Here is a 20,258-nt window from a genome sequence, read left to right as displayed (position 1 = left end):
ACTTTACCAGCAATTTTCCAGTTCTGCCACAAACCCGCCAACCTTTATTATTTTCCTTTACTGTCATATCAGTCAATTTGCTAGGTGTGAGGTGGTACCTTAGTATTGTTTTGATTTGTATTTCTCTAATTATGAGAGATTTATAACACTTTTTCATGTGCTTATTGGTAGTTTTGATTTCTTTATCTGAAAACTGTTTATTCATGTCCCTTGAGCATTTGTCAATTGCAGACTGGCTTGATTTTTTGTACAACTTACTTAGCTCCTTATAAATTTGAGAAATTAGTCCTTTGTCAGAGGTTTTTGTTATAAAATTTTCCCCAATTTTTTGCTTCCCTTTAATGTGGTTGCATTGGTTTTGTTTGTACAAAACTTTTTAATTTAATGTAATCAAAATTATTCATTTTATATTTTGTAATGTTCTCTCTTGCTTGGTCTTAAGTTCTTTTTTTCCGATTGATCTGACAGGTATACTATTCTATGTTCACCTAATTTACTTATAATTTCCCTCTTTATATTTAAGCCATTTATCTACTCTGAATTTATCTTGGTATAGGGTGTGAGATGCTGATCTAAACCTAATCTCTCCCATACGGTTTTCCAGTTTTCCCAGAAGTTTTTGTCAAATGCTGGATTCTTGTTCCAAAAGCTGGGATTCTTTGTGTTCATCAAATACTATCTTGCTGAGGTAATTTATCCCAAGTTTATTCCATTGATTAACCCTTCTATTTCTTAGCCAGTATCATATTGTTTTGATGATCACCACTTTATAGTGAAGTTTAAAATCTGGTACTGCTAGGTCAGGCCTGGATTCTTCCCATCTCATGTCTGCTTCCTAGCTTCCCTGGCTTCCTGAAAGCTAGGCTAAAATCTTGGTTTCTGTAAAAAGCCTTTCCTGATCTTCCTGAATGTTAATGCCTTCCCTCTAATTTATCCTGTATATATCTTATTTGAACATAGTTGTTTGCATGTTTTTTTCCCCTGTCATTCACCATATACTTTTTTTTAAACCCTCACCTTCCATCTTAGAATCAATACTTTGTATTGGTTTCAGAGCAGAAGAACATTAAGGGCTAGGCAATGGGGGTTAAGTGACTTGCCCAGTATCAAACAGCTACAAAGTGTCTGAGGCCAGATTTGAACACAGGACCTAGGCCTGGCTCTCAATTCACTGAGCTACCCAATAGATTATATATATTCTTGAAAGCAAGAACAATATTTTGCCTTTCTGTTTATTTCCAGGGCTTAGCACAGTACTTGGTATATAGTGGCACACTTATAAATGTTAGTTGACTGATGTTTATTGCCCAAGGATCAGACTTACTCTACAGTGAGTTTGAGGATATTCATTATCAGGTTGACTACTTTAAGGCAATGATTTTTTTGGTCACTAAATTTTACAGATTGTCTTGTGCATCCACACTGATGAAATTATAGATTATTTAAACACTACTGCTAACTTTCAAAAATATTGTTTTCTATGGGAAAGTTATGAAATCTTGAATGTAAAAGTTTTAAGCTTATGTACCTGACAAAATAATTTTATTCTAATAAATTTTAATAAGAAAATTATAGCATCAATAGTAATGATGATGATTTGAATTTTAGAGTTATTTAGGGATGGGGATAGAATGTGGACATCTGTTATTTCATCAGGATATGCGATGCCCAAGGAGTAAATTAGCTCTATCAGTATAGGTTAATACATTTCTATAAACATGGCATCTTGGAAAATTATCTAGGATATCCAGAGGTTAAGTGACATGTCTAGGGTCTATGTGTCAGAAGTAGAACTTGAACCTAAGTCCTCCTGGCTTTGAGGCCTGGTCTCTACCTCTACCTCTACCATTACTATGTAATATTGCATCTTTAAAAGGATTTTCAACATGATTTCAGGTATATTTTCTCACTTGATCTTCATAATAACCTTTCCCTAAACTTTTACTTCCAGTCGTTTCATTTCTAAGACAGAAGAATGGTAAGAACTAGGCAATGTGGGTTAAGTGACTTGCCTAGGGTCACATAGCTAATTAGTGTTAAGGGTCAAATTTGAATCCAGGACCTCCTGTCTTCAGATCTGGAGCTCTATCCAACAGAACCACCTAGCTCCCTTTAGGAAATAAGGAAAGACAGTTGAATGATTGGGAAACTGATAATCTGAAGTCACATAGCTAATATGTGGTAGAATAAGAACTTAGTTCTTTTTATTCCTGGTCACTGCCCTTTCTATTAAACCTATACTATCACATCAGGGGGTATTTTTAATTTTTAAGAATCATTCTCCAATTGTCAGGAGTTACAAATATTCATAATGCCCCATTTTTATTTTTTAATGGAAAACTGCCAATTGAAGGCCCTGGTTAAGAAGTAGTAACTCAACAACAACAACAACAACAACAACAACAACAACAAAAAACCTGAACAAAGGGTGAGTGACTCAATTATAATAGCTGGCATTTTTATAGTACTTTATATATATGTTACCTCATTGGATTCACACAACCACCCAGGGAGGGGGGTGCTCTTAATATCCCCACTGTATACAGGAGGAAACTGAAACTGAAAAGAGTCAAGTAATTTCCCTAAGGTTACATCTCATGAAGGGTTTGGATTCACCATGAATTTTTAGGTACCAGGATCCCTTTCATCTTTAAATCTTTGCTCCTATCATTTCTAAAGAAGCATCTACTCTAGGAAGGTGAGAGAATATACACAGAGAGAGGTAGATAGATACAAAAGATGAAAAACTTGATTTTAAGGAGTCATTGACACTTGAGGAAAGGTCTTATCTACTAAAAATTATTGCAAACTTCATAAAAAACTTAAAAATCAAGAATTTAATGTTATTTCATGTGACAGCCAATGTGTTTCATGTAGAGTTGACTAAGTATGTGTATATTCAGTCACCCATCACCTCCCTCTTTAGAACTTAACCAAAAAGGGTCTTGGATACCTACCACAGAGTTTTAAAAAAAGTCTAGAGAACCAAATTTGATTGGTAGAGAAATCCTAAATGTACATAGCATCTCTCATGAAAGTCTTAAACTTTAAGATTTTAGAACTTATGAAACCAGGTCTTGTTACTCATGGTCTACTGTCCTTTCTAGCCTTCAAGGAATATTTTTCATTTATTTAGAAAATTATTCTTTAAATGTTAGGAGTCAATGTCCACAATGATATATGTTTAATTTGTAATGGGAAATTATTAATTGAAGACACTGTTAGGGAGAAGGAATAGAAATAAAACTTGTAGCTGTATTCCTACAGAAAAGAATTCCCCACCACCAATTCTTTCCAAATAGTTTTAAAAATCTAATGTAAATATCTTACATTTCTCTGGTCTCAAAAACAAAAAACACTGAAATATCTCTCAAATCAAATTTACCACGAATTCAAACCTTATCATGAAAATAAAGAAAATGAAATCCATTTATATTGATGTAAAAATATCACTTTTATTTTAAGCTCATTATGAGTTAGAAATGTAATTCACAAAAAGAAAAAATTACTCTTGAAGATATCAATACATGAATAGTGCCAAAATTCATTATATCAAGGAAATGACATTCTTATTTTAAAGAGGAAATAATAATGTTGGCAAGCCTATTTATAAAATCTTGTCTCCCCCACCCCCAACTGCTCACTTTTCAGCTTTCCAGGATACTAGAAAGATAAAACTCTCTGCCATAAAATTAAATGGCTTTGGCCAAGTATGTCAGGATGTAATTTGGGACAATGAACTATCGAAGACAAGATCAAATAAACTCAAGGTGCTATACAACTGATGGCAAACCTTTTAGAGACTGAATGACCAAACTATAACCCTCATGCTTCATGTGAGCCCCCTCAGACAGGGGAGTGAGGAAGCACTCCCATTGAGCTGCTGGGCAGGGGGGTAGGTGAAATGAGAAATGTCCTTAGGCGCACATAGAGAGGGGAAAGGGAGCAACTCCCTCCAGCACATGTGCTATAGGTTTGCCAGCACAGTGCTATACTGTTACCCAAAAGACCATAAGGAAACATTATGTACCCTTTTACTTACTTCTGGGCTAAGAACAGCAGTACTGTCACTGGGCACATCCTCTTCATAGCCTTTATTATGAAAACTTTCTATTTCATGTCCTGTACTTCCTTCGCTTGGGCATTTATTGTATGAACATCTTGGACTGTTGCTACAGTGAGAAAATTCACATTTACTGTCACCAATCTCTGAAGGTGTACATGAGAGATGTGGAGAGCCACTGTCATCTTGATATGGTGGTGGCTGCAATTCATCCAGTGGAGGTGTTCTTCTCATTCTTTGAATGCAGTTTGCTGTGAATGAGTGAGAATTCTCGTTATACTTAAAATTTTAATATAATATGTGGCAGACTTAGATGATTAAAAGATTTCACTGAAAAATTTCACATCATTTTGGACTATAATATTTATATATATATATATACATATATATATAGATATATATAGATACAGTTTCTTCTCTGTTAATTCTGAGGAGAGATAAAGCCATCTCCATCTAATCCTCTAAACCTGTAAAACAGAATTTGGGGAAATGACAGTTTTTTTGTTCCACTGAAAAAGACAAAAAACAATTAAAACAATGTCGAACCAACACAGAGATTCAGGATTTTTTTTTTTACTAGAAGGAACCACTTTTTTTTTCTCCTTTAAGGCTAAAATTCCTATTATAACCCAAATGTACTTCACATTTATAATCTGTTGTTCACATGTAAACTCATGCACAAATGAGTAGCACCCTGATTCTGCATTTGGCTATGATTTTCTACTTTGTGTTATCTGCAGATTTGATAAACCATTATTTGATAAACATTTATTAAGCACTATGTGTCAAGCACTGTGCTAAGTTCTAGGAATACAAAGAAATGCAAAGACATAGTTCCTGACTTCAAAGACCTCACATTCTAACCAGGAACATACATGAGATATAAAAGGAAGACAATTTGAGAGAAGGCTCTATTTGAGTAGGACTGGAGGGGCAGAGAGACTGGAAAAAGTTTCCAGAAGAAGGTGAAATCTCGGAGGAAGTCAAGGAAAACACCAGATGGAAGTGAAATCGGGAAGCATTCTAGGGATGAAGGATAGTCAAAGATAAGGCAAAGAATCAGAGGAGGCTGTATAATGTGAGAGGAACAACAAGAAGGATAACTCTTGCTGAACTGTAGAATACATGGTGGAGAGTAAAGTATAAAAAGGCAGGAAAGGAAGGAAGGGGGCAGGATATAAGGACTTCAAATGCTAACATTTTATAGTTTGATTCTGAAGGTAATAGGGAGCTACCATAGTTAACTGGGGGAGGGGGATATGAACAGACTAATGTTTTAAAAGGAAGATCACTTTGGCCAATGAAGTGGAGAATGGATTATAGGCAGGAGGGAGATTTGAAGCAAGAAGACCTTAGAAGGCTATTGCAAAAGTTGAGGTGTGAGGTGATGTGAACCTAACCCTAGGGTGGCAGCTATGGGAGTAAGAAAGAAAAAGCATAAGAGGGATACTGTGAGGTTAGAAGCAATAAGGCTTGGCATCAGACTGGATATATGATTTAAGTGTGAGTGAGGTGAGAACTGACAAAGAGACTGTGAGCCTGGGTAACTGGGTAGATGGCAGTACCCTTGATAGTAATAGGGGAAGTTGGAAAGAAGGTTGGGTTTGGGAGAAAAGATAAGCATGACATCTATGCATTTATCCATGGCAGTGATTAAAATGTTATGTATCAGAAAGCCAAGCACAGATCACAGTAGCAGTCCTATGGAGATCCTTAGTAAGGATCTAACTTAAATGTGGACTGGAAAGAGAAGGCTGCTAAAGTCAGTAGTGGAATAGAATATAAACTTGATTGTGTGATCTTCCAAAGAAGGATAATTTTGGCTGTAGATAACATGCTGTTGGTATCATCATATTCTAGAAAAGCAGGAGAGTCTCCTGAAAGACATCCGTAACCACTCAAAGGAGTAGGGCTTGTCCAATCACACAAGGAGGATTCAGTAGATGAAAAATGTATATTATATAGCTTGCAATATGTATTTGAATGAAAATCTTACAGAGTTTGCCCATTAGTATGCATGTCTGAGCCAGATAGCCTAGGTGGGCAGTGAATCAGGTCCTGAGTTGAACAGGTAAAAGAGAGTGGGCTGGATTGCCTTTGGAAAACTGCAAAGCTCCTTTAAAGATCCTAATAGTCTCATGATAGCAAAGGCTCACCTTTTTAATACTAACATTCTAATTACATATCAAATTGTTGCCAACTTTTAAATCTATTGAATTAAAGATATGGAATATAAAAACCTTGGGGGAATTAAAAATTAGTATCACACAGAGGACAATTACTAGGTGTATGGTTGGTATGATTAGGTTATCACAGAGAACCAATGAGAAATTCTGAAGAAGAGGAGGACTAAAGGAATGTATAATAGGAAAAAAAGGTGGTCTGATCATAAAGGAAGATTGACAAATGACAAGCATATACCAGTGTTCCCCTGGTCCAAATGATGAGTTAGGAATAAATGTTGAAGGCCTTCAACACAAGGGGTGGACTCCCTGGGGAGCATGTGTCCACAGGATGAGCAGATACATCTGCATCACTGGAGGGAACTTCTATATTATTGCGATCCCAGATGTATTTAAGTACTCTGATCATCATGAAAATACTTTTCTAAGCTCTACACATTTTATTTTGTATTAGTAGATACAAGTCTTCTCAGGTTTCTCTCAATCCACTGTTTTTGCCATTTTTCATATTACAATAGTAATACCATTCCATATACCACAAGTTCAGTCATTCAGCTATCATTAGGTATTTACTTTGTTTCCAGTTCTTTATTACAACAATTGCTGCCATGAATATTTTTGCCTGAGTCCTTTCCCCCTCTATCTTTAAACTCCCTATAGTAAATGTCCAGTAGCAGTATCACCTGGCCAGAGAGCATGTAAATAATAATATTAACAATAATGGCAGTAATAGCTAACATTTATTTAATGTGCCAAACGCCATGCTATACAGCTGTGCTTCTGGCACCATGCATTTTACAATTATTATCTCTTTTAAACTTCATGATAACTCTGGAAGATAGGTGTTATATTATCTTTATTTTACAGTTAATGACACTGAGGCAGATAAAGGTTAACTGAATTGCCTATAGTCACACAGCTAGTAATTTCTGAGGCTGGATTTCAACTTAGATTTTCTTGATGCCAGGTCAGGCACACAATCCACTGCACCACCTAAGTGTACCACAAAATAGAGTTACTCTGGGTAGTGCTTCAAATTATTTTCCAGAATAACTGGAACAATTCAAATACACACCTATGGTAATGTTAGTATGCCCTCCTGGCCACATTTAAGATTATCACCTCACTTTTTCTGGACTTAATGGCTATACGAATGCTACATAAAGCAATGTTAATTTTTGCTTCACATTGCTGGTTCATATTGCCATTTTTTAAAACAATCTGATTAATAGGAAACAAAATCTTAGAAAAATTAATTTGCATTTCTCTTATTATTAATGTTTTGGAGCATTTTCCCCTTCTTTTTTTCTCCCCAAATCCTTACATTCTCTTAGAATTGATACTAAGTATCAGTTCCAAGGCAGAAGAGAAGCATGGGTTAGGCAATGAGGGCTCAGAGACTTGCTCAGGATCACAAAGCTAGGAAGTGACTGAGACCATATTTGAATCCAGGACTTCTCATCTCCAGGCCTGGTGCTATATCCATTAATCCACCTAGCTGCCCTCTTCCCTCAATTTAATTTTTTAAGGAACACTTTATTCTCCCTGAGAATCTGGAAAATGAAAAAGTATTCTGGAACCCTTTTACCTTTACTTCTAGGAGGGAGTCTGGTTTAAGCTTTGAGTACAGAAAAGAGTTATGTAGCCATAACAGATACAATATCCCATACCCAAACAAATAACAAGCACTCTATAAAGGTGACTACAAAGATCCCCACATGGGCTAGAAATGAGATTCTTCTTCCTCCATCACACTTGCCAGTATCATTTGTGAAAAATTCCCTTAGCAACCTACTCACAGGCCATGCCTGTCAGCCTTGCTGGGAATCCAATATTTTATTCTAAATAATTTCTCACTTAAATGTTTCATCTTTTTGCTTTCTTTTGAGATAATGCTTATTCAACTGACTTTCACAATGAATAGTTTCCTACCAAAAGCCCAATGCAAAAAAGCTTGTAGGCACAGTTGATATATATGTTGTGGAACTTGAGCATAAATACCAAAATCATTATACATTTTCTTCTCCTCCTCCTGAAAATAAGTTTTTTTGCAAGCTTCCTTACAACTTCCCACTTCTCTGCTGCTTTTTAACTTATTCCCAAAGACCTCCATTAGTAAGTTTGAAAAATGGCAATCTGCTTGCCTTTTATTGTGAAATCATTTAGCTGACTCAGTAGCTTTTTTCCCTCAATAATTATGAGCATTTTGCTAAAGCTCCCATACTAGGTTATCCTCTTCTGGATTTGCTTCATTTTCTCAATGTCCTTCTTAAGACACAATGCCCCTAATAAAGACACAATATTCTAGATATAGTTGTAATATAACAGTATAATGGGATTGTACCATCATTTGTTCTAGACACAGTGTTTCTAATTCAACCTATGAGTGTATTGAATTGGGGGGGGGGTTTCCATGTAACACTACTGACTCATATCAGGTTTACAGTCCACTAAAATATTTAGGTCTTTTTCATAGGAATCATGTCAAGTCAGGTTTCCCCCATCCTATATTTGTGCAATTCAGCTTTTTTAAGACCAAGTGTACAACTTGACCTATATATCCATTAAATTTTATAATGTTAGATTTTAATTATCTTCCTATGGCTGTCACATTCTTTGTAGTTTTTAGTTCTCTTTATTACTATTATACTCTTATTACTCTTTATTACAGTCAGCTACAAATTATATGCACATGCTATTTATGTTTTTATCAATGTGAAACAGAATATGACAAAGGATGGGTCACTACACTAGGAACCTCCCTCCATGAATTATTCTTCTTTGGGTCTAGTTATTCATATAACTTAAAACCCATCAAACTTGTACTATCTATCTCAATGCTTTAGCTACATAGTAGAGTCAGTCTCTTGAGCCTAAATTATCACTCTATTGTTTAGAAGCTGCTGACTCAAGGATGCAAACACTAGGTAGACTACTAATGGGCAACCCCTGATTACCAGGCTCTACTCATTCCCTCTCTTGACCATGTAAAAATAAAATTAAATCCCCTATTCTACAATAAATGATATTCATTGTATTACCATAGTTCTCATCTGCTTTTTCAGTCCACAAGGTCCCTATTAAAGCTTGTTCTTATGGAATGGAATTTGCAACATGCCTACCTACTCCTAATAAGTGTTTTGAAGTGATCATTTCTATATGTGAGTGAAAACTTATCCATATAATTTCCTTTTCCTTAATTCATATATGAAATGTTTATGAAAAGGCAGAAAATTATTAGAGTAATGGTATCATACTACATAGGACACCTAAGAGTTGCTAAATTATTTCTCAAATCAAATACATTAGCATTTATTTATATCATAGCATACTAAGTATAGCATCCCTTCAAATGCAGCATTAATAAGAATTTTATGAAGTGCCTTAGAGAAGTGAAAATATCATGCTCTGTTGAAATAAATATGTTTAAGGTCTTCCATGATTGGATATTAACCTGCATTTATAAATTGATATTCCTTTTCTCTCTTTCAGGTACCTTATCCAGTCAAATTGACTCTTTCCTGTAACACTCCAGTGGTTTACTACTTCCATACTTTGGTTCCTATTCTTCACAGAAAGTCTCACTTCAGGGGGAAGCTGGGTAGCTCAGTGGATTGAGAGCCAGGTCTAGAGATGGGAGGTTCTAGGTTCAAATTTGGCCTTAGACACTTCCCAGCTGTATGACCCTGGGAAAGTCACTTGACCCCCATTGCCTAGCCCTTACCACTCTTCTGTCTTGGAACCAAATACACAGGATTGATTCCAAGACGGAAGGGTTTAAAAAAAAAAAAGAAAATCTCACTTCACCAATTCCTCCCCTTTGCCAGGACAAATGACAGACAATTCACTGAAGACAGGTAGAAGTTATCTTTCTCAATTTTGAAATTATGCAGTACTTTGTGTCTCTTCCCGCACTTTCACAATGTGAGCATGCTATATATCTACTACATTGTAAGCACCATGAAGACAAAGATAATGACTTCTTTCTTTCTCCCATGGTATCTAGACCAGAGCTTTGGATTATTTGCTGAACGTGTTTCAAATGTAATGGAAAAATTGGTACACACAATACTTATGCTAAGGTTTGATTTGGTGATACAATGAGTTTCTCCATGTTATGCCTTCTTATGAGATGGAAAAACTCTTATATGAGTATTATAGAACTTTGAAAAAAAAGTTTGAGCTCAAAAGAAAAGTATTATTTGCATCTATTAGTATAACTACATGTTTTGCTAACAGATTCCCAATTCTATTTAAAAGAAAGTTCATTAATCCATTATGTCATGTCTTTAATGTAGCTTGTGAGGTCTTTATTAACATTACATCTACTAAGAGACAGGGACTCTTTGTTTTCCTCCTTATTTTTCTAACTTAGTTTTACAGAGACAGAGCCCTGGATAGCATCTACATCTAACATGACCGAGGGAGATAATGAATATTCTCATTAACCTTTTGTTCTTTTAATAGCTTTGATTCCTTTGATCTTTCCTTATAAATGTTATTTCTCATCCTTTATAGCCATTTTGGTTCTTCTTCTCTATATACATATATTCTCTAGTTGTACCACTTTTTTTGAAAGTACATTGAACGAAATTTGAAATACTGTTCTAATAAAGTCCTGCTAATTCTAGGAGATGATAATGCAGGCAGCTATCCAGAAAGAAAGAGTTCTTTCTATGTTCCAGGCACTATGCTAAGTCCTGGAGGTACAAATAGAAGCAAGTCAGTCCTTGTCCTGAAGGAGTTTATATTTTAATAAATAACATAATGATTACTAGTCAGTTCTTGCATGGCATAAACCCTTTTAACACATGTTGAAAACTTTGCAAACCAGTGATTGGATTTGTATCTCTTATATAGCAATTCTGTAGGGCTTTTAAGAGTCACATAGCTAATGAGATCAGAAACCTATATCAGACAAGGACACATGTAAAACCCAGTGGAATTGTGTGGCAGCTATGGAAAGGGGTCGGGGAGGGGATGGAGGGAAAGAATACGATTCTTGTAACCAAGGAATAATGTTCTAAATTGACTAAAAAAATAAAAAAAAAAGACACCTATATCAGAAACATAAAAAATCAATAGCCTGCACACCTTCTTGTATGTAGGATTTCTAGTTGTGTGTATACATATATAGATATACAAATATATATGTACATATATATCTCACATGTTAATGATTGATGATTGTCCCATGATAATGAACAACAATTTGATATCTGAGCAAAAGAAGAAATGTACATGACAGACCCATTTCCAAGGTCTGATAAGAAAACTCTTTAATATCAGAGTTGAAGGAGACTTCAAGAGTCATCTAGTCTAATATACTGATGAACCATGAATCTCTTTCCTTGTATATACCCTTCTTTAGCTCATCCACTCTTTTTCTAACATTTTTAGAGAGAAATTCCTTTATATCCAGCTTCCCAGTACCTCCTGGTACGACTCATAAGCAAGTCATTTAACCTCTCTTAGATGTACCTTTCATTGTGCTACTGTAAGGATCAAACAGAATAATAAATGCAAAATGCTATGCAAATCTCAAAGTGTTATAAAACATCCACAATTATCTTCTCATTAACATCCCTCATATACAGTAAATAGTTCCCACTTGTCATTTAATTATGAATATGACTTTAGCTTTTAATTCCTTAACTACTGCTTGGAACTTCACAGCTGAGAACATCTCTCTCTGTTATAAGAGTCAAAGAAGTAAGTAGGCTTCCCTTTTGAACAAGTGGCATCTGAGAGGCACTGTGAGCAACTTACTTTGGATATCAAAACACTTACAAGCAGAATAAAATGAAAGAGGGGGCAGCTGGGTGGCTCAGTGGATTGAGAGCCAGACCTAGAGATGGGAGGTCCTAGGTTCAAATCTGAATTCAGACACTTCCCAGCTGTGTGACCCTGGGCAAGTCACTTGACCCCCATTGCCTAGCCCTGACCACTCTTCTGCCTTGGAGCCAATACATAGTATTGACTCCAAGATGGAAGGTAAGGGTTTAAAAAAAAAGAATAAAATGAAAGACAAATAACACCCCTATAGTTATATTTCACTTTATACTTTTATACCAAAAGATTGGGAGATATGAAAAATGATTTCCCTCTGAATTATCTAGAAGTGTCCAGACAACTATCAGCATCATTATCACCTTAACTGAGTAAATAAAATAGCTCTGTGACTTTTTCACTTTGATAAACTCCATTATATGTCCCCATGGGAAAATTGCATAAGGGCTCTGTAACAGAAAAGGGCTGTTATAGTCAATCATCTCTGTCACCTGCTAAAGTGATTCACAAATGTCAGAAAAGCAGAAATATTCACACAGCTTTCTATGTCCTTTTTGAAAGCTTATCTCTAAATGAAAAAAACTTATAATAAACCACATTTAAATGCATATTAAAATCATGTATAATCAATAATATAAATAGTTGAATCACATACTTCTCCATAATCAAGAGAACAAAATCAACATAATATAAAACTCTTATGTTAATATTTAATGCAAATAATAGCTTTTGGAGTTACACTATGTAATTTTAGTCAAAACACACTACCTTTTCAATATTAGGAAGTGCCTAATATTTTGCAATTCTCTTTAGTCTAAAATAAATTATTCATGCAAATAATATAATGAATTATGTACAAAAAATTACCTTTGTTGGGATTTGGGGGGTCTTTATTTTTATTGGAAAATAGAGAATAATAGAGTCATAACTTTTTAAGTTGATTAATCTCTATAAAATATGATTAGTGCCAGCTGAGGACAGTGTCTCTGAATAGTAGTAGATTTCAAATAGGTGCCTTTAACCAACTTCAGGGCAAACAATGATTTTATTTGCTACTGAAGCTCTGTAGATCCCTTTGTGACATAGTTAAATCTGCCATAAATATTAGACATTAACCTTTCAATTGGAAAATGATCACTCCAATCTTCTTGGGATATCAAGCCCAGGTTCCCTCCTCTACTACTATAAAGACTGAATATTAGCAAAATATTTTAACTTATATTGGACAACTTCTCAGCTCCAATTGCTCACTGGCATCTTGCATTAGTGCTTACCTCCCTATGATCCATGACAACAAACTTCCAGGCCTAATCAATATTTAGGCTTGAGCTGCCCCTCCCCAAACACAATCTGCAGCAGTTGTTGAGCTGGACTTTGATATATGCCAGTTACAAGTCCCATGAGAGAAATACATTTCTAAGTGGAAGAAAGAATTTATGGTAGTTTATTTACAATAGAGGGAAGATATTAATGAATGAGAGAGAGAGAAAAAAAAAACCTCTGGCTTCCTCTGAGCCAGTTAAGAAATTTCTAAGCCCCAGCCAGGGGAAGAGAGTCTCAAGAGGATGGGCCTTTCCTGGAGGCTTCATGCCTCCAGAAAGGTGGGGTCACTAAGTCAGTCTTTCACTCACCAACAATGAACATCTAAATGAAAAGAAGTCTGGGTGTCTTCCAGTCACTCCTCAAGTGTCTGTCTCCAGTCTCTCCTCTGAGTCCAGCTCTGAGTCAGAGATCCTTCATCCAGTTTGAAACTCGAATAGAACATCTCTCTTCTGGCCTTTTGTCCTCATTTAAATAATGTTTTTTTCTTGTGTCACCTCTCCTAAATTTCACGTCTACCAATAAGAGCAGACACTTTTCTCCAGGACTGCCCACTCTCTAGTTCTCACCTTCTTTGGTTAGATTATATCTTTTTGGGTTACTTAACACCTTTTTTTTGGGAAGTTCACCTTTTGCAGTTACTTAACACTTTTTTGTGGTTAAAATGGGTAGATATACTTAAAATGCTGAGTTATAACCTTTTTGTAGATTAAAATTTAAAAATAGATTGTGGATTATTATTCTAGCTTCACTAAAAAGGAAGAGCTAAATACTTTCATTGTTACAATCAGGAGATTACAATTTTATCTTTACAATAAAGGAAGAGTTAAGTATCTTCATTGTTACAATCAGGAGATAGTTAAATCCAATCTTCACAAAATACACACATACATAGATACACACATATACATACATACAAATTATATACAAAATATTTCTACATATATAGATCTATCCACATATTTATAGATTTATAGTTATATAGATATACAAATTTATATATATATAGATTTATATGTATATATATGTATAGATAAATTCACATATATCTAGAGAGCATGCAATAGCATATATGTAGATATATAATTACATAAAAATGTTGTACTTCCTCTGGATTACTCCTCTGACCAACTTGTACTCATGAGTTGAATCCTCATAGATCAACAACTCCCAAGTTAAAGGATCTCAATAGATCCATATTTACAAAGCTATATAGTTCACAAGCCCCCACAGGAATGTTTACATTTAATAGAGAATAAAATGAACTTTAAAGCATTCATTAAGATGGTATTTTAACAAGTTACTATCAACCACTTCCTCCCATAAATCTATGGCATATTCTCCTACACTCCTGGAAGACACGCATTTAGGTTAAATGAAAAGAGGGATGGATGCACACTTAGGAAGATGTGGCCAAGTCAACTCCTATCTCTAAAAGTATAAAACCCCAATGTTCTGTCGCTTATTGTAGTGTCCTGATGCTACTCATTATGAGTAATGGGGCTCTGCTAGATGGATCATTCAACAAGGCCCCCTGGGTCTATTCTTCTCCATAGCTCAGCACTTAATGGCCAAGGCTGGTTTTCTTTTTGACTCAAGAAGATCTTACTTTTCAGAGATGTCGTCTACTTTTATTCATGGACACACTTCATGCAGGGTGTGACATCTTCTGTTGAACAAGAAGCAAACCTACAAGATGTAATCTATGGAGGGAGAAAAGAAAACCCCTCCCCACCTGTTATATAATGTAGAGGTATAAACAAAAGGCAAAATGATCTCTTCTCAAGAGAAAGAACTGTTGGAGTTGGAATGCAGATGAAAGCAAATGATTTTTCACTTTATTTGGGTTTTTGGTTTTATACAATTATTCACTTACAAAAAAGAACAATATGGAAATATATTTCGCATAATACATGTATATAACCCAGATAAAATTGCCAGCCTCTTTGTGGTGGCCAAAAAAAAGAAAAAAAAGGAAAATGAAGGGGTGCCCTTTGATTGGGGAATGGCTAAACAAATTGTGGTATATGTTGGTGATGGAATACTATTGTGCTAAAAGGAATAATAAAGTGCAGGAATTCCATGGAGACTGGATCGACCTCCAGGAATTGATGCAGAGTGATAGGAGCAGAACCAGGAGAACATCGTACACAGAGACTGATACACTGTGGTACAATCGAACGTAATGGACTTCTCCATTAGTGTCAATGCAATGTCCCTGAACAATCTGCAGGGATCTATGAGAAAAAACACTATCCACAAGCAGAGGACAAACTGTGGGAGTAAAAACACTGAGGAAAGGCAACTGCTTGACAACAGGGGCTGAGGGGATATGATTGGGGATGTAGACTCTAAATGAACATCCTAGTGCAAATATCAATAACATGGAAATGGGTTGGGATCAAGGACACATGTGGGATCACATGTTGCCTTTTGGAGGGGTGGCGGGAGGGGAGGGAGAAAAGAAAATGATTTTTGTATCCAATGAATAACATTTGAAATTGACCAAATAAAAATAATGTTTAAAAGTAAAAATAAAATAAAATAAAATAAATGGTGCATTTAAATAGCCAATATAAGACAAAGAAATTAGGCAAATTATTAATGAACTCCCCAAAGGGGAAAAACCCATATCATATAGATTCATAAGTGAATTCTTTCAAACATTTAAAGAACAATAAATTATATACAATATTGTACAACTTATTGGCAAAAAATAGGAAAAGAAGGGATCCTACTGCATTCTTTCTATGAAGTAAATATGATCTTGATATCTTAGTGGGAGATAAAACAGAGAAAGACAACTCTAGACCAATTTTCATAATGAATATAAGTGCAAAAAAATTTACTAAAATATAGACAAAACACTTGTAACAACATATTTTAAAGATTATGCATTATGAACAGGCAAGGTTTATATACTAGGAGAAAGACTTTTAATATGAATGAATTAAAAAGCATTTGTTAAGTGCTTTCTAAGTGCCAGGCCTTGTGCTAAATGCTGGGAACAGAAGTACAAACGAGACAGTCCCTTACTTCAGGAATCTTATTTCTTTCACCTTTGGGGATGGGGTGGGGTATAGACTGATAGTGATATCAGTGGTTCAAAGGATATTCAAAGTGTATTAACTTTTTGGATAGTTCCAAACTGCTTTGCAAAATGGTTGGACCAATTCATGCCTTCACGTCCCTTCATTAATGTATCTCTTTCCTCAATTCCTCCAACAACTGTCCTCTTTTCCAATCTTGATGTGAGGTGGAACCTTGCAGTTTCTTTAATCTTCATTTCTGTAACTATTAATCATTTGAAGAACTTTCCATGTGGGGTTAGGGTTAGGATGGTTCTTGAATAACTTGAATTCCTTTCAAAACCAACTGTTCATTTCCTTAACTAATGACAACTGAATCTTATTTGTATTAATTTATACCAACTCCTTATGTAACTTGAGTACCTTTATCAGAGACTTATTATTGCAAAGACTTTTTTTCTCACTTAATTCCCTTCTACTTTTAACTGCATGCATTTTTTTTGTGTGTGCAAAGATTTCTGAGATTGATATAATCAGAATTTTCCATTTTATCTTCTGTAACCTCCATTCTTTGTTTGGTCATGAATGCATCCCAATTCTTCTTCATTCCTCCTATAATGTGATTATGATATTACTCTTTATATCCAAGTAGTATATCCATTTGGAGCTTATCTTTAGTATAGGTCTCTATTTAAATTGTACCAGAGTACTTTGCAGTTTTCCTACCAGGTCTTGTCAAATAATGAGTCCTTATCCCAGTAGCTTGGATCTTTGAGTATATTGCATACTGTGCTACTCTTTTCATTTGCTTCTGTGTATTATATAACTAATCTGTTATTGATCTCTATATTTTAATCAATATAAAATCATTTTGATAACTACTTACTTACAGTATAGTTTGAGATGATAGTACCTCACCTTTCTGTCTCGTTTTTGTTTATTATTCCCTTGAGATTCTTGACCTTTTATTCCTCCCAATGAATTTTATCATATTTTCAACTCTATAAAATAATCTTTTGGTAGTGTGCTTGATGTAGAGCTGAATAAGTAAATTAACCCGGGTGGTATCATCATTTATCGTATCGATATGGTCTAATGAACAATTTATTTTTCTATATGTAGGACAATGGAAATCTTCTGTTCCTGAAGTATTGTTTCCTAGAATATTCCAATCATTACTTGTACACAGTGCCTTCCAACTATACTTTCATCACTCTTCTAACTTTGTGCATCTTTTATTACTTCACATTTATCCTTTGTCTTCTCAATACAGTTGTATGCTGCAAATGGATCAGTCATATTCCATCTGGTTGAAGAACATGATTGTGAGACATGCCTAAGTATTCATTGCCCAATTCTCCCCTGCATCCACAATTAATAAAAAAGAACTTTGGATAAATAAAAAAAATACAAAGTGCTGCTTTAAATCTTTGACAGATTCTGTACAGAAAGGTCCTCTGTGGCAAGAAGAGGCTCCTTTTCAAAGAAGAGAGAAGAAAGATGTGAAGTTGGTTCAAGATATAGACAAGGAAAATCAGATAATGTGAGGAAGTTTCATTAATGAAAAATTCCCATTTCTTTTTAAACTAACTCCAATTTTATTATGGTTAATTTTTCCCTTTTTACTAAACAAATTTAGCTCTATAGAAATGGACATAGATGAAAGATGAAAACCAAACGTTTTTGCTGTCATTCATCCCTACAATCAAAAGATAACAATATTTAACTACCATTTCTCTTCAATTCGTTCCAGGTCTTATTGTCTTTATGCCTTGAAGAGAGGTGGTTGCTATTGATTCTTAATTCCTAAGGCATTATAGCTTCTGGCAGGCTTTTTCCTGTCATAGAGAGAATAAAAATCTGCTTTAACCCAATTTGTCTGTTTCAAATGGCAAGGGCTTTCCCCTCACCTACTTTTACTTTTTAAAACAGACAAATATGGTGTAGTTTTTTTGTTGGCGATTCCTTCAGATTTCACTTTTAAGTGCTTTATTTTGTCTAGATTAGGTATCACCAAACTTTTCCTGTAAAGTTCCCAATGGCAAATATTTTAAGCTTTGTGGGCAAAGAGGCGAAGTTGAGGATATTATGTAGATATTTATTTAAGAGAGAAAAATTTCCACCAATATTTTCTTGACAAAATTCAAATATAATTATAATTGAGTGGATTTTGTTTTTGTTAATACAGATTTAATGACAAAAATGTAATTCCCTTTTTGCTGGACAACATTTTCATACAATGGGGGTTCAGAGGTAGTGTTCTTTATCATCAAAATTGATTTCAAATGTTCATCTGTTAATTTTGATCTGTTGTTAATGTTGATCTATAATGAAATTTATGTATTTCATCCTTGAAAATATCTTTTCACACAGATAGGTACTGCCAAATACTGATTTCAGTCCATGAGTATATGATTTAAACTGAGCCAAAAGACTGATAGTTTTAAACAAGTTTATTTTTTTCTGGACACATTTCCTTGGCTGATGCAATCAAATACGATTTAATTAACTCTCCATCTGAAAACAGATTTCATTCTTGGCTAACAAATAAGCCACCTGGAAACTTACTTTGGATGTAACATTATTTTCATTTTTTTGTGCATTAAGAAATTATAGTATGATGAGATATTCCATTTTGTATTTTCTAAGTTTCTAATTGTTGCCTTCCTGTGAGTTAGGAATATTGTGATGTGTGTTTATCCTATTATGTTATTTATTGTATTCTTCTAGCACAGTTACAATGTCTTTGCACAATAAACACAATATTTATCAACTAATTTGATAGCAAAAAAATTCCACATTTCACTGTTCCTTAAAAGCAAGACATTTAAAGCCCACTTTTGTCTTCTTTTCATATTTTGACTCATTAGATAAAAAATAAAGTGTTATTGTACAGTGATATAATGGCATTCTACCCTGTTGAGTTATAACTGTGTCGGTTCTGTTCATAGTGTGCAAAGCAGAAACATGAAGCATTCAGAGGGCCCCATAAAGTCTCTACTCTGTTGCAACTACTCAACTGTGCCAGTGTAGCATATCATTAAAGGTATAGACTATGCATAGACAAATGAGCAGGGCTATGTTTTAATAAAACTTTATTTATGGACACCAAATTTTGAATTTTGTGCAATTTTCATGTCAAAATATTATTCTTTAGTTTTTTTTCAAACCATTTAAAGATGTAAAAACCACTGTTAATTGTGGGCCACACAAAAATAGGCCTATTTTATAGTTGGTCAACCCCTTATCTAAATCACAGGATCATTTCTTATTGAACTGTTTAATTTAAATATTCCTTGGACACCAAAACTTTCAAGGCCCATAATTATAATGTATCCTCAACTCTTTTTTTGATTTACCAATTAAATGTAATAACAAATTTCTACATAAATTTTCTAAAGCTATTTGATCTAAATCAGCTCCCTAGTTTCCTTCTCTACCCCCCCTCCCCCGCCAAACCCTGATATGGAAAGCAAATATTTTTTTTTTATTAAGAACATTTTTCCATGGTTACATGATTCATGTTCTTTCCTTCCCCTCCTCTCACCCACCAGCCAATACAGAATTCCATTGGGTTTTATGTGTATCATTGATCAAGACCTATTTCCATATCATTGATATTTGCACTAGGGTGGTCTAGACTCTAAATGACCACCCTAGTGCAAATATCAATGATATGGAAATAGGTCTTGATCAATGTGTTCTTATGTGTTTCTGCTCCCACAGTTCTTTCTCTGGATGTGGATACTGTTCTTTCTCTAAGTCCTTTAGAATTGTCCTGGATCATTGCATTGTTGCTAGTACCACCAGCAATGAATTAATGCCCCGGCTTTGCCACATCCCCTCCAGCATTCATTACTTTCAATAGCTTTC

General features: G+C 34.8%; 1 protein-coding gene across 4 annotated transcripts in view; it reads right to left on the bottom strand.

Annotated features, from left to right (window-relative positions):
* Positions 1-20,258, bottom strand: part of SYT14 (synaptotagmin 14) — a 310,069-nt gene that overhangs the window by 98,119 nt on the left and 191,692 nt on the right. For all 4 annotated transcript variants that reach the window (XM_007481333.3, XM_056815880.1, XM_056815881.1 and 1 more), the window contains one exon: positions 4,043-4,314. In XM_007481333.3, coding sequence (XP_007481395.1) covers positions 4,043-4,314 — 272 coding nt within the window. The remainder of the gene's footprint in view (positions 1-4,042; positions 4,315-20,258) is intronic.

The sequence above is a fragment of the Monodelphis domestica genome, chromosome 2, assembly GCF_027887165.1.
Source record: "Monodelphis domestica isolate mMonDom1 chromosome 2, mMonDom1.pri, whole genome shotgun sequence".
NCBI lineage: Eukaryota > Metazoa > Chordata > Mammalia > Didelphimorphia > Didelphidae > Monodelphis > Monodelphis domestica.
This window is presented reverse-complemented; position numbering and strand designations above follow the sequence as displayed.